The 21,535-nt window shown below is 32.8% G+C and overlaps 1 protein-coding gene across 6 annotated transcripts in view; it reads left to right on the top strand.

Moving 5' to 3' along the window:
- The window catches only part of TFEC (transcription factor EC), an 80,715-nt gene that overhangs the window by 47,487 nt on the left and 11,693 nt on the right, over window positions 1-21,535 (top strand). For 5 of the 6 annotated variants that reach the window (XM_017535050.2, XM_017535046.2, XM_037740803.1 and 2 more), the window contains 3 exons: window positions 15,417-15,531; window positions 17,561-17,617; window positions 21,294-21,369. In XM_017535050.2, coding sequence (XP_017390539.1) covers window positions 15,417-15,531; window positions 17,561-17,617; window positions 21,294-21,369 — 248 coding nt within the window. Of the gene's footprint in view, window positions 1-1,873; window positions 4,008-15,416; window positions 15,532-17,560; window positions 17,618-21,293; window positions 21,370-21,535 lie in introns of those variants that run through there. The other variant, XM_017535051.2, reaches the window with a different exon arrangement.

Raw genomic sequence — 21,535 nt, 5'->3', positions numbered from 1 at the left:
TTAGAAAGAGGTGATGTTTGAAATATAGTTATGAAGTACTGTATAGTTAAGATTTTAAGAGATAGACATGAAGGCAGAAAAGTAGCAAGTTAAGAGAACAACATAAGGCAAGAAGTGAGAAAAAAGAGAATGTACAAGAATAGCTGGTAGAATAGGGGTAGGAAATTCTGAAGGATTTTTATAGTTTATGTAGATAAAAGCAAAGACTTGTTAGATTCAGAAAAAAGCTTTGAGTAAGTATATTAGCCAGTGAACTTTTGGTTGCAGGTGGTTAACCTGACTCATAAGGGGCTTAAGCATGAAAGGAATTTATTGGTTCATGCCATCTAAAAATCCCTAAGTAATATTGTATGTGGGCATCCCTTTGTAAATTTGTCTCTGTTTTCTTCTGTGCTGGCTTTATTCTCAGCCATTGAACAGACACTGTCATAGCCTATTCCCAGCCATGCATACAGTTTTTTCTTACTAACCTAGTTTTTTTCAGACATCCATTCCTTCACAAGAAAAAGGAAGTTTCTGATTAATTTAAACCAATTCTGGTGGCCCCATTTCCCTTGCCAGAGATTGTTTTAAGAATGGGCTTGTGCTGCAATTTTGGCAAGTTGAGCAGGATACTGAGAACTGCTTGGAAGTTTTCTTCAGTCTATACTTTCAAGAGAGAAGGGTTTTTGCCTCTCTATGATGTTATAGGACAATGTGATTTCTGGGGCTGCTGTAGCCTTTTTTTTTTTCTTTCTAACTAAAAGGTAGATAAAGTGAGGAAAAACAGAAGAAACAAAGGGAAAGAGAAAATCAACAGATACTCAAAGAAATGTTGCTTATATGCCCCTGGAGAATTATTTTGCCTATGGATTTTACATTATGTAAGGGTTTTATTTTTCTTTATTTTATAAGCTAATTATGCCAGGAGTTTCTGGTTCTCATAAACAAATGCATCCTAATGGAAACATTCAGTTAGGATGGAATACCTAAGAGGAAATCTTTTTCTTCTTAGTTCCAGTTAACGCTCTGGGATAAAACAGCAACTCCTGTCACATATCTATTTCTAAGCCAATGTCTCTGGGTCTTGGCCTATGCTAGCACTGTGGCTTGAGCAGCCCTCCACAACACATTGTCCAGACTAAGAGTGAGAACCAAGAAAGCAGTAGCTGTTACCCAAGCAAATGTGAATGGATTCTAGTCAGGCAAAATCAACAGTTGTTTATTACAGTAGGCTTCAAAAATGAGAATATTTATCAATAAGTATTATTATGTTTGCCTACTATATGACAAGGGTTGCCTGTGTTAGTCCATTTTGCATTTCTATAAAGGAATACCTGAGGCTGGGTGCTTTATAAAGAAAAGGGGATTATGTGACTCATGACTCTGCAGACTGTATACAGGAAGCCTTACCCCAGCATCTGCTTCTGGCAAGGGCCTCAGGAAGCTTCGGTTGTGGTATAAAGGAAGAGGAGCCAGATTATCACGTGGTGAGAGAGGGAGCAAGAGAGAGGGGAGAAGTTGCCACGCTCTTTTAAATAATCAGCTCGCATGTGAATGATCGTCCTAGCTCATCATCTAAAGCCAGTCCTACCACTTGTATCTGGGATTCCTTCCAAAGGACTTGATTTTTTTCTAAATCTTTCCTCCTCCTAGATCATCAGTATATGCTCATCTACTGGATTATAAATATCAGCATTTATCAGCCTTTAATAACATGCACTAAAAGCAAACCAAACCAAACAGCTTCCTTTAAACACATTTCCTCTCTGGCTACCAGGCTATTTCATGACTCCTTCACACACACACACAAGCCTCACTGCCCACATTTTCTCCCTGCCTCCACTTCCTTCCCTCTCATTCTCTCATCTCCGGTAGAGATTTTGTCCTCTACAGGGCTCTGGAAACCAATCAATGCAAAATCCAATAGCAAATTCTCCATTCTCACTTGACTTCGCGTCTCAGTGGGGTTTGACATGGTTGACCACTTCCTTCTTCTTGAAGAGCTATCTGGGATTCTGTGGATTCTCTGATTTTTCACTCATTCTACTGGTTCTTTTTCCTTTAAGAGATGCCTAAGTTCTAGAGTGTCCCAAGGCTCAGTCTTCAGTCCTCTTTTCTCATATATCAGTACACATCCTATAGGTAACATCAACACATCTCTAGCCTAGATTGTTCCCCTATATGCCAGACTCATATATTCTACTGCTTACTCGATATCTTTTGTGGTTCTAACAGACATCTTAAACTTAACATAGCTGAAAAGAAGTCCTCCGTCCCAAATCTGCTTTTAGTTTATGTGAAACAAGCAAACACAAATGGCCATTCTTTGCTTTTCTCTCTCTCTTACTCCCGGAAAATCCAGAATTTCCAGAATCTCACAGCTTCCTATCATGTCCTTTTGTAAAACACATTCTGTCATCTCTCACTACTGCCACAGGCTCTGACCTATCTTCCCTGCTACTTTTTGTTCCCTTACAGCTGTTCTTCACAGAGCAGCCAGAAGAATCTTCCTAAAGCAATAATCGGATCCTGTTTCTCCTTGCTTAACATTTTATTAACTTTCTGAAACACTCAGAATATAATCCAGACACTATTGTAGTCAGCACTTCCCTTTCACTTCAGGGTCTGGATTCAATGGTACCCTTTCTCCTCCTTAAACATGACAGGAATATTATCATCTTAAAACCATTGCACTTCCTTTTCTTAGTTTGGAATGCTTTCATCTCAAAACTTTGCATGGTTACCTCTTAATGATTCAGATTGTTAGTCAATGTCAGCTTGTCAAAGGGGCCTACCACTATCACGCTAACTGTAAGACCCTACTCCATGACTCCTCAAATCAATGTCTTATTTTATTTACCCTCTGACTTATGAGTAATGTAACACAAGTGATCTTATTTATTATTGCATTTACCTATTTAATGTGTGCCTCCACCTGTAGAATGCAAACTCCTTGAAGACAGGGATTTTGTCTGTCTCATTTACTGCTATGTCTCTGGAGCCTAGAACAGTAGCCTGTTTTGTTGTTGTTGTCAGTACCCGGCATAGTGACCAACACATCATAGTTGCTCAGCAAATGCATGTTAAATAAATGACTAACTTTCACACATAGTATTGAAATAATTGTTCTCATTATGATTCGTATTCAGGAATACTTTTAACTGACTAAAAGCAGAAGCAAACGGACAAAGACAACAATAATAATAGCTACCATGCATGGGTTACTTACTAGGTGACAAGAATTATGCAAAATACTTTTTTGTGAAAACTGCATTTAACTTCACAACAAACCTATGAGATAAAGAGTGTTATTGCCTATTAAAATTTTATAAATGAGGAAAGAAGCTTAGAGAAGTTCAGTAGCTTGCCCAAGTTCATATAGTTAGTGAATGCCAAAGTAGGGGCTTGAATTCAGCCCTGCATGAAACCAATGTAACTATCCTACCCACTCTGCTGTGCCAGCTGTTTCAGGAATGTAGCCATTTCATAGAACTATAGAATCCTATGATTTGAAGGGACCTGAGATAGATCTGATCATCACCTACACCCCAGCTGAATGATTATTTAGCCTCTGAGATTATATGTGTGTATTATTTCCACCCATTGGTCTTAGTTTCACCCCTTTCTTTCAGAGACGTGGTTGTGCATAGTAACTTATTTCTTTTAACATATGTAAGTATTTTTCAATCAAGTGTCTGTAAATGCTGGTGGCATTTGGCAATCTCAGTAAACTGTTATAGTTCAAGATCATTCCAGAGACGAGGAGTGAGTAAATATTAACAACCCGCTGTGCTTGGTTGGAACTTGAAAGGACTTCATAACATCCGTGAGCAAGCTTTTGTCAATCACAATGTAGACCAGATTAGTCTTAAAGTCCAAAGAAGAACCAAAGTTCACTTGAGTGTAGAAGTTTCTGCACAGTTCTCTTGGTTATTGTTTGCAAGTTTAAGGAAAAGAAAATGATGAAGGAGAAAGAGAAGACCATTGCTATTGTGAAGGTTATAGACACTTCAAAGTTAAAACTGGTGAGCAAGTGTATTTTGGAATTCTTTCAGGGTTTGGAGATGAAAGCACATTAAATACTGAATTTAAACTTTATAAACTTATAGTCAATAAAAAAAAAGGTATGCAAAAATTGAGCTTTGAAATGCATAAAATATATTCTGCTGTATCAACAAGCATGTTTACTTACAAGATTGCTTTTAGTGCTCTGGACTATAGTAAAAAATTATAATAGTATATTTAGTAAAAAATATTAAAACTAAAGTAATGTTTATTACTACTTTTTTATCAAAAAGATGAAAGTTTCACACTAATTGCTGCATTGTTAACATTAATAATTGTTTTTATTTATTTATTAGTAAATAGATCATATGTGTATATGTATGGGGCAAAAGTATAAATTATCATTCTTTGTTTTGTATTTTATCTTTCTATTATTGCATATAGTCACATATTATATTTCCAGATAATCTCCCGCTATATGTATAAACCAGGTCATCAAGGACAAGGGATCTCCTACTCCAGCTCAACACATTATATTTACTCATGTCATAATATGGCAAAAATAACAACAATAATAACACAGTGGGATTTCTCTATTCATTGTATGTCATTTAAACTGTATACTTCTGCTTTGGTAGCAAAGAAAACAAATCTAGAGAAGTATTAATGGTGTGTGTCCTGAAACTATAAAGACTTTGCTTACTGCATCTAAATGAATGAACACCGAAAGAGAAAGACAATAATCTTTGAAATGCCAAGTTTTTGCATGCATTGTGCACTCTATGCTCCCCTACAGTGATTCTCTTTATACCTGAAGTTTGTTTTCCTTTCCTGTCTGCAGTTATCCTATCTACTCTTTTACGATTTTAGGGTCACAATGAATGTTTTAACAAGAAACACAATATAGGATCCAAACAACTGAAAAAATTCCCTCAGTTTCCCTTGACACTCACATTAAATATGTTAGTGCACATGCATATACATGTAAGGTTTTTTTTTCCTTTTGTTATCTCTACTAAGAAATTATCTGGAAATATGTAACTACATGTAAGTCTTTTTACATTTTCGTATTTATAATAAAATTATCTAGGATATTATATATATGTATACGTATATACACATCTATGCAGAAAGTTCTTAGCTTTGCATAAATAATCTATTTTTAGGATCATGGTAAATATATATTATAATGCCTTTTCTCTTGCTGAGTGAATAAAAATGAAGAATGATAAAACAATTAATTTAAATTCAATTAGAAAATGTATTGCAAGCTTAGCCCCATATTATCTGGGTGAGATGAAAAATAAACTAGGCTGGCCTGAGGAAGAGTGCTGGAGAGGGCTTACTCTAAGTTGAGCCTTAGATTTGGATGCTTACTGAAGGAATGGGGACAGTGATAGTGCAGAAAACAGCAGTGGAAAAATATAAAACTGAGAAAAATTAAATCCAATGCCTTGTAACGTCTTTGAGTTACATTAAAGAATAAAAGTTTTAAAGGCAAGGGCCCTTCTACCTATAGAGTGGATTCCTGGGTTTGAGTCCAAGCTCCCTATTTCTTTATAAAGTTATATGATCATGAAATAGATATTTCATTTCTTAGACCTTTAATTATTTTATGTTTAAAATGGCAATTATAATACTTCCTAGAGTTGTTATAAAGATTACTTGAGATTAAATTATTATTATGAAACTTGCTTGGTTTAATACCTAATACATAATAAATACTCAACTGTCCATGACATAGTACATATGTTAAGGCCATGCTTGTATTTTATTATCTTCTTTAACAAAATTCCCCATATATAAATTCACAGTTTCCTTGCAGTAATATTCTTCCTTCTCACACCCTCCCTCCCACTAGAGTTTGAAGTCTATTGTTGAGAGCCATGGGCACTGTATGTGTGTATGTGGGGATAAGAAATATTTCATCTTGAGAATAGTGGGAAATAACGCCAACTAGAGAAAGTGGGACCATACAGCGAAATTTTGAAAACTACACACAAGATTTGGGCTTAATACATGAGTTAAGGCAGAAATATTTTAGATTTCGGAGTTTTTGACTGGGAGAGAGCAGAAGGGGAAGTTGTATTTTTAAACTATGAGTTAGTTTGGGAGGGGTGGTAGTTAATTGAGAGAGATGAAGAAATACTAGTGACAGGGAACATAATTTAGGCTTAGAGCTCTGAGGATCTTGAAATATGAGAATAGGGAAGAATATTCAAACTGAGAAATAGCTTTTGGAAAAAGTCATAACTGAGTGATAGATCAGATATAAAATATGGATAGGGAAGAGGCCAAAATAGTAGAAAAAGCATATGTGGAATTCAGTCAGATTATTTATGTCGTCCTATATTTGTCCTAATAAGAATAAATTGATATGTAAACATTTTAAGAGGTTATTTAGATGTTTCTACAATAATTTTGGACCCAGATTTCATTTTCTTATTGGATAGTGCTGATTTTAAACAAAGACAAGGCTGCATTTTTCTAGGGCTGTGAAAATATGTATTTTCTCAATGCACTAAATTTGAATAAAAGTTTCACTGTCTTTCCTTTCAGACTTAAAATTGCAATTTGGAGACATTAGCAACTTCAACTAAAAAAAATTGTCATTTTGATAATATATGAGACAAATGTACATGATTCCTTACCCTAACAGTAAACAAATGTGTAGTGGAAGCTTTGATCCTTAAGAATTCCATTTAGACAATAAGGAGATATATGGTAAATAGCATTTCATAATTTTGTTTGAAATTAGATATAGGTAAACACTAATCATTCTACATGTAATCAAATCAGGATATTAAGGGTAACAAATTTGATGAACAGGGTCAGCATATGAAAGCCTGAAGAGGTAGGAAAACTTCTCTTTAGGACACTATTACTGTGGTAGAGTTTTTGTAGGTAGGAAATATTATATCAAACTATTTACTGGTCTATCCAAAAAAGTTTATGAAACATATACCTTATGGGTAGAATTACTTTCATATCAACATTAATTAAAACTTAATTAATTTAAAACTATATAGAAAACTCAATTTAGGCATTTAAAAAGAAAATCTGGCAGCATTGTGAAGTTGTTACTGTCATTTCTACAGTTGTTACCACACTCGACAGCACTGAGCTTGTCTGTTCTTTCTCCTTTGCTGGTCTGCCATGCATTGGGCTAAGAAAACATGATTAACTTGTTTTTATCTTAGTTGTTTTTAACTTTGTATATATAAAGTATATCAAGCTGTGTGTGACATTTTGTAACTTACATGTTTTCTTTTAATACTATATTCTACATGAAGAGATAGACTGATACTGTAAAAATATCACTTTTCTTCTCTTACCTTGTTACTTTGGCTAGAATTTTTAAAACAAAGTTGAACTGTCAAAAGGAATGATTTTGAAAGGAGTAATTATAATATTTTATCAATTATGATGTTTGCCTTAAAGTTTCAGATATATTACTTGTCAAATTACCAAAATTCTATTCCTAATAAACTGAGTTTTATAATAAATGGGATTAACTTTTATCAAATGCTTTTTCTGAATTTATTGAGATGGTCATAGATTATTTTTCTCTTTTAAATTATAAAATACACATATGGGAAACCAAACTTGATGGTGGCAAATTATATTATTTATAGTCTCTTGAATTCAAAGTGCTTACAGAATTTTGCTAAATATTTATAATCATGAGTGAAATGAGCCTACAATTTTCCCTCCTCTAATGTCTTTGTATAATTTTGGGGTCAATGAATTAGGACATATTCCCACTTGACTTTAAAGTTGTTTGGAAACATTTTTACAAAATAACATGATATATTTCTCGAAAACATGATACTTTTCCCCATAAAACTATCTGGTTCAGATATTTTCTTGTGAAGTATGTTTAAAGTTTGTTTTGATCTTTAGTAATCATAATATGATTACAGCTATTAATTACTTCTTCAGTCAGTAATTATATTTATTATAAGTATATGTTTATAAGTAATATTTTTCTTGAAATGTTTGCATTTTGTCTAAGCATTTACAATCATTGGTAAATTTTGTCAACTGCGAACATAGATCATTTCATTTATTCCTTCCCAATATGGGTAATTTTTGTTACTTTTTCTTGCCAAATTATTCTGGCTAAAATTTACAAAACTATGTCGATTAGAAGTAGTGAAGATAGGCATCCATGTCTCGTTCCCTATTGGTAGTATATCCTATTATCTTTTTATATTGGAGTAAAATATATATAACATAAAATTTACCATTTTAACCATTTTAAGTGTACAATTCAAAGGCATTGAGTGCCTTCATAATGTGTAACTATCACTCCTCTCTATTTCCTAAACTTTATCATTATCCCAAGAAAAAACTCTGTACTCATTAAGCAATAGCTCCCCTTATCTGTGTCTCCAGCACCTAGTAACCTTTGGTCCACAGTCTGTATGAATCTCACTATTCTAGGTACCTCATATAAGTAAAAAGCACATTATTTATCCTGTTGTGTTTGGCTTATTTCACTTAGCATAATTTTTTCAAGCTTGAGTAATATTCCATTACATGTATACACCACATTTTATTTATCTGTTCATCTGTTGATGGACATTTGACTATTGTAAATAATGCTAATATGGACACTGTTGTGCAATGATCTGTTTAAGTCCCTGCTTTCAATTCCTTGGGATACACACTTAGAAGTGAAATTACTGGATCATATGCTAGTTCTATGTTTAACTTTTGAGGAACCTCCATACTACTTTCCACAATGGCTACACATTTCACATTCCCACCAGCACTCCTCAGTTATTCTTTAGATAGTAGCCATCCTAATGAGCCTGAAGTATTACACTGTAGCATTGATTTGCATTTCTCTAATGACTAGTGGCATTGTGCGTCTTTTCGTGTGCTTATTGGTCATTTGCATGTATATTTATTGGAGAAATGTCTATTCAAGTGTTTTGCTCATTTTAAAAAATGGGTTGTTCGTTTTTGTTGTTGACTTAAAGATTTATTTTTATGTATATATTCTCGATATTAATTTCTTAAGAGACATGTGATCTGCTTGTAGCTTCTACTATTGCGTGGGTTGTCTTTTCACACTCCTCATAGTGTCCTCTGTTGTACAAAGGTTTTAAATTTTGATGATGTCCAATTATCTATTTTTTCTTTTGTTACCTGTGATTTTGTTAACATTTCCTCAAATCATGACCAAATCCAATGTCATGAAGCTTTTATTCTATGCTTTCTTCTAAGAATGTTATAGTTTTTTTACTTATGTTTATATCTTTGATTCATTTTGAGTTAATTTTTGTATATGGTGTTAGGTAAACATCTAACTTCATTCTTTTGCATGATAATAGCCAGTTTTCCCAACACCATTTGTTGAAAATAATTCCTTTCCTCACTGAGTGGCCTTGGTGACTTTGTCAAAAATTATTTGACCATAAATTAGAGTTTATTTCTGGACTTGCTGTTATACTCCCTAGGTCTATATATCTTATTGCCAGACTCACACTGGCATAGATTTACATTACTGTGGCTTTATAAGAGGTTTTGAAATCTAGAAATGTGAGTCCTCCAACTTTTTTCTTTTTCAAGATTGTTTTGATTATTCAGGGTCTCTTGAGATTCCATGGGAATTTAAAATGCATTTTTTCTATTTCTTTAAAAAATGCAGCTGGAATTTGATAAAAATTGTATTGAGTTATAGACTGCTTTAGATAATGTTGTCATGTTAACAATATTATTTCTTTCCGTCCAGTAACACAAAATGCCTTTCCACTTATTTATGATTTCTTTCATTTCATTCAGCAGTATTTTTTAGTTTTCAGTGTATAAGTCTTTTGCTTCTTGGGTTAGGTTTATTCCTAAGTATTTCTTTCCTTTTGATGCTATTTAATTGGAATAGTTTTCTTAATTTCTTTTTCAGTTTGTTCATGGTTCATGTGTAGAAATGCAATTGATTTTTGAGCTAATAATTGAATTCAGTTAAGCTGTAGTACACAAAATCAGCACAGTTTGATTATGTGTGCGTGCATATGTGTGTGTGTGTGTGTGTGTGTGTGTGTGTGTGTGTGTGCATGAATAGGTATAGAATCTTAGGGAGGGTCTTCTTAACATAAGATTTGACGATAGACTGGATAGGGAAAATGTGGCACATATACACCATGGAATATTATGCAGCCATCAAAAACGATGAGTTTGGGTCCTTTGTAGGGACGTGGATGAACCTGGAAACCATCATTCTCAGCAAACTGACAGAAGAGCAGAAGATCAAACACCGCATGTTCTCACTCATAGGCGGGTGTTGAACAATGAGAACACATGGACACAGGGAGGGGAGCACTACACACTGGGGTCAGTTGGGGGGAAATGGGGGGGGACAGTGAGGGATGGGAAGCTGGGGAGAGATAGCAAGGGGAGAAATGCCAGATGTAGGTGATGGGGAGGAAGGCAGCAAATCACACTGCCACGTGTGTTCCTATGCAACAATTTTGCATGTTCTTCACATGTACCCCAAAACCTAAAATGCAATAAAATAAATAAATGGGAAAAAAAAAGATATTAGGAATAAAAAGGATGTGTGAAAGAAATGAAAAAAAAAAAAAAAGAGATCATGTCAACAGTTAACAGATCATTTCACTTATTCCTTTCCAATATGGATAACATTTGTTACTTTTTCTTGCCTAATTATTCTCAAGAAAACTTACAATACTATGTTGAATAGAAATAGTGAAAATAGGCATCCTCATCTTGTTCCTAATCTTATGGGAGAAACTTAACTACCTTTTAAATCTAACATATACTGTAGTTACTCTCTTCTTTTATTTGAAATGTTATTCACTTAATCAATTTTGCCAGAAGCATGTCCATCTTGTTAATTTTTTTCAAACAAAAACAACTTTTGCTTTGTGAATCTATTATTGTATTTTTTTTGTTCTATATTGATTTATGGTCTTATTTTATTATATTATCTGTTCTAGTTTTTTTGTTTATTTGGATTTTTCCCATTTTATAAAAAATAATGCTTAATTTATATATATTTCAAAAATGAATATATTTGTCATTTATCATTTAAGGCTATGAATTTTCTTTAAAGAATTGTTTTTGTCATATCCCAGACATTTCTTTACATGTGTTTTATCTTTGTTTTATTTTAAAACTCCAGTATGATTTCATCTTAAACTCTGAGGTTTTTAACAATTTTCTAAAATTTCCAAATATTTTGGCAATCAGATACTCTGTGAAATGTGTTGAGGGTTTCTTTTGACTAAGCACCTAATCAGTTTTTATATATGTTCCAAATGTACTTGAGAGAAGTATATATACTGTATTTCTTCATGTAAAACTATATGCGTGTCTATTGGGCTGAGCTTTTACATTTATTGTTCAAACCTTCCATAGAATTACTGATTATTTTTGTATGCTTGACTTTTCAAAAATGAGGAGATATGTGTTAAAGTCTTCCACTGCGATGGTGTATTTATTCATTTCCCCTTGTAGTTCTAAATATTTTGTTTCACATGTTTGGAGGTTACTTTATGAGGAGTACACATGCTTGTAATTGTTATACCTCTTAGAAATAGTGACTCATTTTCATTAATAATTTTTTAAGCATGAAAGCCCTTTTATCTGATGTTAATATAGCTATATCATTTTCCCTGTGGATATTATTTGCTGGATGTATCTTTTTTCATTCTGTAACTTTTAATCTTTAGGTGTCCTCTTACTATGTAGATATGTCTCTTGTAAGATATTTATGTCTAGTTCCTGTTTTCTTACTTCATCTGTCGAGCCTTTACCTAGGGAGTTTGACCTATTTAAATCAATTATTATTATTGATATATTTTCACTTGCTCTTCTTAATTCATTTTTGTGTCTCATTTTTAATGTGTTTCTCCTTAATACATTCTTACCACTTTCACATCCTATGGCTTCCCTGCTATATCAACCCAATTCTGCTGATATTATCTAGATTGAGTTACATAGTTATGTGTTTCACCTAATCTTCAATCTTGAATCCACCCCCATTATTTATTCCAGAATCACTTTACCAAGATATTTGATCAATTTTATTTTATATTTTTGAGTTTATTTCTAAAATATCTCTACTTATTTAAGCACTTTACCCAGTGTTAGTCTTTGTGGGAAAAACTTTCTTAAGCACTGCATGCCTAAGAATATTTTTTTATCATGGCCTCATGTGTGAATGACATTTGAGCTAGATATAAAGCTCTGTTTTAATTTTTCTTTCAATGTTTTAAAATACATATTTGTTTCATTTTTCCATTCACTTTTTCTATTGGAAAGTTTTATATTAATTGGAATCTTGTTCTTTGTACATAATCTTTCTTTAGGCTTTTAGATTTTTTTCTTTTTATTATTGTATACTATTTCATTTTAGTATAATATATCTGAATGTAGGTTTTTCTATCATTCTTGTTAGCCATTCTATAAACACTTTGATTATTAAATGAAAAGAAAATGATGATAACATAAGGTAAAATAAAATAAAACACTGTGGTCTGTTAATTATTATTAATTCTTAAAACTGTGTCTCAATTATGTAAAAAATTTTTTTCTTTCTTCCAATTTTATTTTTCTCTCTTTTTGAAACTTCTATTATCTGTAATTAAGTTCTAATAATTCTTTCCTCTATATTGTTCAGGTGTTCTTTCAGATGTTCTATTTCTTGGTCCTTTTCCTTATCCTCTTGGGAGATTACTGCAAAATTTCAGTTTTATATTTTACCAATTCTTTTATTTCTTTTTTATTGTTTCCGTTATGTTGTTTTTTCAATTCTACAAGTTTTTTTCCTAAGCATTCTATTTCTCATATCTCTCATTTATCCTTGGTCTATTTAGTCATATGTTTGCTTGTTATTATTTTATATTAAAAATTATTACAAATACATTTGATGTTATTTTGAGTCCATTTTTTCTATCAGACAGAAGTACTGCCTTGTAGAGAAGTAGGCTGTGTTCTATCAGGCCGTCTCTCTCACTTTGTTGACTGGATTTGATTTTATTTTATGTCTTTTAAGGTTGTGAATTTTTTGTTAATATTATGTTTGCCTTTTGAACACATTGAAGATTTTGCCTTACTGAGAAAGCAACCTTTTAAAAATATCATAATGAATATTTCTTCATAAAATAGGTATTCATTCCCTACTGATCTACAACATACAGTTAAAACTTAGCCCTTATTAGCTAAGTAACCTATACTGTTGGCAAAGGTTGATGTAAGTTTTCTTTGGTAGCTTTTTCAGAGGTGAATGCAATCTGTACATTTTCACTAACATTGTACTCTTACATCTTTTAATGGGGAAAATGCACTTTAGGTTACATGAAGTGTATTACATACTTTGAAATTGAACTCAATTGCTTAATGACATTCAAAAAGAGATTAGCCATTTACATGAAACAGGGCAGTACCTACAGCATAAAATTAAATAGGATATTAATTATTGTGCTTTAGGGCATAAATTAGACAATAATCAAGATCAGGAGAATATGTAATATGGCTACAGTTAAGCAGGATTAGGTTCATTATCAGATTTTCAACCCCATTTCTAAGGAATAATGCACTGGGTGCTGTGTGACCAGGTAATATGGAGGCAAGCAAATGGTATAGTTAGGAAACTCTTACTTTATTGTTGCAGTAGATCTATAATGTGGCTCCTTTTCTTCCTTAACATTTCTGCAACTTGCCACTTCTACATTGAAATCTATCTGAATTCAAGCTCCTCAGAGGAAAAGTGCCCTTTTCCTAGTTCTGTCCCCCTCATTCCCTTTTTGTTCAATGTGTCCATTATGCTTCTCAAAGGCACAGTGGAAATGTACAATTCAGGCTGGTGATGTCTCAGCTCATAACCATCAGGCCTTTCAAAAATGACCTTGGAAAATTTACACTTTAAAAAGTATGACTAGGTGAGTCATACCTTAGAAAAACATCTGCTTTTTGGATTTCTTCCAAAGAATAATTGTATTTATTTGATACGAACACACATTGTCTGCCTAATTTGGTCAACTTTGTCCTTATTTTGCAGAAGAGAAAATTGAGGAGGGATAGCTGACTTCAATAGCTGACTGTAGCTCCTTTCCAAGAACAATAAGGCAAAAATCTCTTAAAAATGAATTTATATAAAATAAATGTGAAGGTCCTAATAGAGTTAATAATGAAAAAATATGAAAATATACATCTGAGTGTGATACAAGTCTAAAATGTCCTTATGGATATGCATATAAACTGATGTAATTTCAAATGTATTTTTTAATTTTTTTCCCTCAGGTATATACAATATTTATTGTATATACTGTAATAGATTATCATCTCAGAAACTAATTTTAGTCATAATATGTCCTTTCTTTATATTTTTTTCCAGTCTGATTTTATAAATTCTCTCAGATTGAATTGGAATTTTGCAAAAAGTGGATTGTGAAGTTAGATTCTTCATGAAAAACTTGTTAGAGCATTGTTTGATTGTATGTTTTGTTTCTAGTCCTTGAGGAAAGAAAAAAACTTGCTTCTTATTCAGCTCTTGGTTTATTGCACAGAAATGGAATAAATATGCTTACAATGGAAATAGCTTAAAATTTCAAATCCTACATTGTAAATGCACCTTCTTCTGAAGTAATGAGTATTAATATGAAATATGAATATTATTTAAATTTAATTTTCTTGGGAAGTCAAATCGATAAGCACACTTTGAATAATGAATTGGTGCAATTTTGGAATTGTATATGAAGCACCTTAGCATTTCTAAAAAAATTGTTCCCAAGGAGCAGTTCAGGAATTTCAGTGTTGCTATAATTGGATGTACCCTATATTCACTAGAGGCAAAAGTAGTTTAGACTACTTTTGGTTACCAGCTGGGATATTTATAACAATCTAGAACATTAAGTGTACAATGGGAAAAGATATGCCTTCTAGGAAGGAAAGAGAGTCTCATTTAATTCACAGTGCAAAACACCTCTTGACTGTGAGTTGCTGGTAGCACTGATGGTATTAAGAAGGCTCCCAAAATATTCAACCATTATACCTAATTTGTGGGATGTGATGAACTTTCCAGCTTTGCAAAGATGTGTATTGATTTTTGTCCAAAATGATATTTTTAATTGTATCTATTTGTAACCAGGTCAGGTGCTGGATCAAACTTACCTAACTTTGTGAATATTAATAGGAAGCTTTCCTCCATACATGAACTGATTTCTGTTTTTGCTTAAACACATATAACTTTTTTTCAGCACACCTTATCTGCAAGCATTTTATAATGTATTTTTAAAAAGTTAATGCATACTCATGTCTTGTTTAAAAGTAAAATGCCTTAAATTACAAATTATTATTAAGAAAATGCCACATTTAAAGTGGAAAATGTAAAATATACAACTAAATATATCAATTTACTCAAAGGTTTTATTAATCTTTTCTTCCTTTTTCCTCTCAAGTTATCTGGAAGTATTTTGGATGTGTATAGTGGTGAACAAGGAATTTCACCAGTTAACATGGGGCTTACAAGTGCTTCCTGTCCAAGTAGTCTACCAATGAAAAGAGAAATTACAGGTAATGTTGCTTTTTTAGTTTTACCCTTTTTATTTTTATTAATGGCATAAGGCATAAGTGGCATATATTACGCTAACTAGAATTTTAAAAATATATCAAAACAGTTACAAAAAAGGAGACAGAACCTAAATTCATCATTTCTTTTTATGATAGCCAAGAAGTAAGTTAATATAACTTACAGTTTGACTGAATTGATTATTTTAGAAGTTGAACAAATATGCACATACGTTTTATATAAATATATATACATGTATATACACAAACAGATATACATACATAAAAGTTTCATTTAACAATAGTTCATTTTTACATTAAAGAAATGCCATTTATTAACATGGTAAAAAAGTGATATAATAAATTGGAGAAATTAGTCTACTCTGTATGAAGAATTTGATAAAAAACAAATATTGAAAATTTTTTCCTTTTTAGCTTGTTTTATGGATTTAATGATAGACTCGCATTTAATTTTTTTAGTTGAAAATAAACCCTCAATTTTCAATAGTTTATTTCAAAATTGTTAAAATTTAAATTATAGAAGCATAGTCAAATTCTTCCAAAATATAGACAAAGAAATCAACCTGGGGTCAGAGGAGCTACTTTCCGAAAAGTGTAACAGCTGGTTACAAGCAGAACTGAATTAACATAAGAATTTCCAGACTTACAAGTCCAGTGTTAGTCCCTCCAAAAGAACAATGTAAATAAATTCACTTGAGAGTTCTATCATAAACCTTTGGTTTGGAGCTTAAATGCCAATCTTTAGTAATTTTACCTAGTTAATGGTAAAATTTTAAATAAATACAACATGACCACTCTTAAAGCATAATCAATAATTCAAAAATATCTATACATTCAAATTATTCAGGCTAAAATTAATGAATATAGTTTTAAACAAATACATTAAATAAAATGTATTATTTTATTAACTTTTTAAGCTATGACTCTAACAATATTCTATTCATTATTTTTGTTGCATAACAACAAATTACCCCTGAAATTGACCAACTTAAAGTAATAAACATTTATAATCTCATTCAATCTCTGAGCATCAATAATGCAGGAGCGGCCTAGTGAAATCGTTCTGACTGGACTCTCTTATGAGGCTGTTGTCAAGAGGTCAGCCAGAAGTACAGACACCTGAGACTTGACGGGGGCTGGAGGATGTGCTCCCAAGGTGTTTCACTCAAGGTCTTGTAGGATAGTGCTGCCTGTTGGAAAGTGGTCTTTGTTCCTGCCTGCTTGGACTTCTTCATAGGGTTGCTTGAGTGTCCTCATGACATGAGAACTAGAGATCAAAGAGACACTGACGTGAAAGTTAAAAATATCTTCTGTTATCTAGCCTTGGACACTAGTCATTTCCACAACAAACCAGTGGCATCACAGGCCAGCCTTATTTATTTAATGTGGGAGGGAACTACAAAGCGTGAATTCTACAAAGTAAGAATCATTGTAGGCCATCCTGGAGGCTGATGGTCATATAAACACAACCACATCATACATAGAGGAAAGTGCCATTTAGTGGAAGAGAGTGTGGAATTGTTTCATGTGGATATTTGAGAAATATAGTGATTTCCAACTCTCAGGATGTAGAAATAAATTACAAATAAAATATTTAGGTTGGAATAATTTCTTTCTGAATCTCAAAATTCTAAAAATACGAATTGAATACTATAATATTTTCTGTGTAGTATATTTATTTTGGTTATCACAATCATTATAAGGTAGGTGTTGTATTATAGTCATTTTACAGTTGAAGAGCCTGAAACACAGAGAAGTTTGATAATAGATCGCAACTATTAAATGGAAGGCCAGAATATAAATTTAGTTTCTGTTATCCCAGAGCCTAAAAGCTTTGCCATTGCCTTTTACTGAAGAGTACTGTGTTCCAAATTTCTGAATATCTGCATCAAAAATATTATTGCATCATTTTGGGGCAAGTAATATTGTATTTTCACCTAGTAGTTCTGAATTATGTTGCCTTGAGGGGTTTTAAGATAGAAGTAAGCATTGTTCATATTTTTCTTTTGATCAGAAACTGACACTAGAGCTTTAACAAAAGAGAGACAAAAAAAGGACAACCACAACCTCAGTGAGTATATATATATTTTTCCATATAAAATTAATGTAAATGGAAATGCATGGAGGTTAAAGTGTTGGGTATTTCATTATCACTCCATAAGTATTTTGATGTCAGATGACCAAAATTAATTGCACATACAACTTAATTTATTTTGGGAAATATTAACAATGTGAACTCTCAGAAAAGCTGTCTATTTTCACAAAATGAAACATCTCGAATTCCCTCCTTGATCATTCACTCCCAAGGAGGTTGCCTGTGACTAAGATGAGTGCATTTGTTTATATTTTCCACACCAATGTGTTTATATTCACCACGCCAATTCTGTGGTGACTCATTGACTCAAAGGTTTAAATAAATAAAAGTGACTTTTGAAAATGTACAACATTTAAATAGTAGGAAACATAACTCCAGGTTCTCGTTTTTCTGTGTCAATTTGTTCCTCCCTTCTTCATGATATGTTATCTGAAAGGCATTGCTATGTTGTGCGGAATTCCACCTCTGGAACAAACAGGACTCTCCTGCCTTTCAAAGGGTCAATTAGACTCTGATAACAGGTCATATGAGATGAAGAAATCAGGCAAAAAAAGCAGATTGGCAGGGAGGCTGAGCTTTAGGGTGTTTGGTCAGGACTTAAGTTGCAAGAGAGCTTGACTAATTGACTGTAAAGCCCTTTTTTTTCTGGAAGTGAAATCAAAAACTGAGAAAAGAGTAGAATGAAACAAAAATAAATAGAAATTGCAAATTCCTAAAACTAATGAATAATTTCCTTATGTGTCACTAGCTGAAATTGATTCTACACCTACCTGTGAAACCTGCATCTGTTCATAAAGCACCTGCCTGTGTCACAGTGATGTTTGCTGAGCATGTGACTGTGAGGCAAGAGCTGGCACGTGGTCATAACAGTTCTCAGAAAAATGATTTGATTCCCAATGCCCTTAGTGTTGGAGCAGATAAGTTTGGTCCAGATTATGAGTGGGGAGAGCTAATGGTTGATAGAAGGGATTAGTAAATTAAGGAACTATGGACTTCTCTCCTAATTAACCTCTTAACGATTACTGACCTTAATCCTACCTTCTCTCTACTGTGTCTGGAGCTTAAACAAGTCATTTAATGTGGAGTAACATAGGTGTCCTGTATGTCCATTACCAAAGTGTTTCTTAACCTAGATATACCTGCTATATCATCTTGCTTTTGGAGGAAACACTAAAAAAAAACTGTAAGTTTTAAACAGAATGAATCTAGAAAAAAACGCTTAAAACTTGTGATGATCAGAGCAAAAGTACAAAGGAAGTCCCATTTACCAGATGTCTACATAAAATTATGTTCCATTCTTCATAAAGACTGGGAGTAAATTTAGAATTTTCAACTCATAGGAGTTTGGTGTGAAAATGTCAAGGCGGGCCAACACCAGCTCTCAGCTTGCAGCCCATCCCTCTTCTTTCTGCACCCTCCATTACATTCTGTGCGACGAGTGGCCTCAAACTTGACTGTGAACACCCTATTCTGTACATTCAAGCTCCATACACAGCCCTGCAAAAAACTGCCCTTTGGTCAGAACTGAGGCCTCGAGTGAGCACACTGATGTCATGTTCTTTCCTTAGGAGGACGGACCTAAGGAAGTGGCCTGTACAAGCTCTGGAAGTGAGCTCAGGGAATTAGGGAGGAAATTGTTTATGCAGATAATCCAGAGTATAGTTTAGAAGGGTTCCCTTGGCCCTGTGGCTGTCTTGCTGAGTGGAGGGAGGCCTGGCCAGAGAAGGCAAGAGGGCTTCTTCTAAATATTGATCAGAGTAGGAGCCTCTCTTGCTGGATCTAAGGACAGGATTGAGTAAATGTGTCAAAAACTTTGTGAAGAGTGAAACCACACCTGGCATGAAGTAGTTTAGTAATTTCTTAAAACTTGACTCCTTTACAAATAATGAGTACTAGGTATGAACAACATTGGAGAACCAGATTTCTCATTATAATTAGCCATTTAAAAATTCATAGACTACTATCTAAGAAGAGTAGAGAAGAAGGATCTGACATTCTACGTAAGGTAGATTTAAATAAAATAACTTAAAGAAACGTCATAGGACAAAAACAGTCCCTTATTTTGAGATAGCACTGTGAACTTCTTTCATAGTTGTTCTTCATCTTTAAAAGCCTGGTTTGTAAGAGTTAATGTGTGTGGACATAAAATTATTAATAGATTCTTATTCTTATTATTTTATATATGCATATGTATTACATATATATTATACATATATGTGTATATAGCATATGCATATATAAAATATCTGTGTATATATGTTTCTATCAGTTTTACCTTTATTTTCTAGTCAGTGTTTTTTGTGGGGTCATTTAGCTATTTTTTGAATCATGTTCACAGGGGAAATAGGATTGGTAAAGAGGGAAAATAAACTCTTACTAGAATCAATTATATTCTCATATTAAAGGAATCACAATGTATTATTCCTGGAGGTCAAATTCATTCATGTAATTTGCTTTGTAGAGTAAGTTCATCAAGATAGTTGATAATCTTTGGTGACTTTCCTTTTTTCTAATAGCAGTTCATAATTATCAAGTTTGAACCGTTTAAGTATTTTCTAACATTTAAAAACTATATTTTCCTTCTTCTTCATAGCCTTTTCTACCTTTACTTCCCTTAAAGCTTTAAGTATATCTGTTGGAAAAGATACCATATTTATGTTATGATTCTTGATATTAGGAATATAGAGTAGAATATTGCTCTTATAGAAGAGTAATACCGGAAATTTTACAGATATATGTCATATGTTGAACATTTACTATGTGCAGAAAATTGCCATAAGCAATGAATGTGTGGAAATACAAAAAGAGAAAGCAGTTTCTGAATAAGAGTCTATATCAGTAGTTCGCAAAGCTTTGGACCTACAAAAACAGCATCAGCATGACCATGAAACTTGTTAGAAATGCAAATTCTTGCCTACTCTTTTCCCCCTACTTCCAGGACACACTAAAATTAGAATTTCTAAGTGTATGGTGCAAATCTATTTTAACAATCCTTCCAGGTGTGTCTGAAGAGTACCAAAGTATGAAAAACACTTATTCATATATTACTGGAAACAAAAACAGAAAAATAAATTTACAGTCTAATCCACATGCATTTATTTACCACCTCCTATATGTCAAGCCCTCTGGTGATAGAAAAAGAAGTAAGATAGATCCCTGCCCTCGAGGAGGTCATAGAGTCTAATTGAATACACATATCTACTGTGTGCTAAACATTCTGTTAGGCTTTCAGGACAGTATATGAGAAGAATAAATCGTGCTGCATGACCTCAAAAGATTACAATCCTTACAGATTGACAAATTGCCAATGTATGAAATAATCAAACAGAGTAAACATATACATATGAATATATATATATATATAAATTTCAGTATAAGTATTATAGTATTTAAAAATTTTTTTAAATGTTGTTTTGTGACAAGATGTTTTTAAAACACTGTAAATCATATATTTATGATTGTAATATTGAAATTTTCACTTTTAGAATAGCATATATTGAAATTTTATTTTATTGTTGAGAAGTATCATCTTTTGTCTAAGTGGAAAGTTTTTTTGCCCATTGTTTTTAAAAGATTATTAAGAAAGTTTACAGCTGACCAAAAGTGAACCATGCATTAATGAGAATAATCAATAATATTTCTTCTTTAATAGTTGAAAGAAGAAGAAGGTATAATATTAATTACCGAATCAAGGAGCTTGGCACTCTTATTCCAAAGTCTAATGATCCGTGAGTTCAACAATCATTTCTATAATAATGTTATAATTTAAAGACCCCAAAAAATGAATGGGAGGGGAGAGGGGAGGAGAGAACCAATGATAGGAAACTAAGCAGCTTATGGCAAAGATAAGGCAATTGCTGGGCTCATTGTGAAATGTCTATTCTAGGCTGATTG

Source organism: Cebus imitator, unplaced genomic scaffold (genome assembly GCF_001604975.1).
Source record: "Cebus imitator isolate Cc_AM_T3 unplaced genomic scaffold, Cebus_imitator-1.0 Scaffold90, whole genome shotgun sequence".
NCBI lineage: Eukaryota > Metazoa > Chordata > Mammalia > Primates > Cebidae > Cebus > Cebus imitator.
The sequence above is the reverse complement of the archived record's forward strand: the minus strand, read 5'-3'. Positions and strand labels throughout refer to the sequence as shown.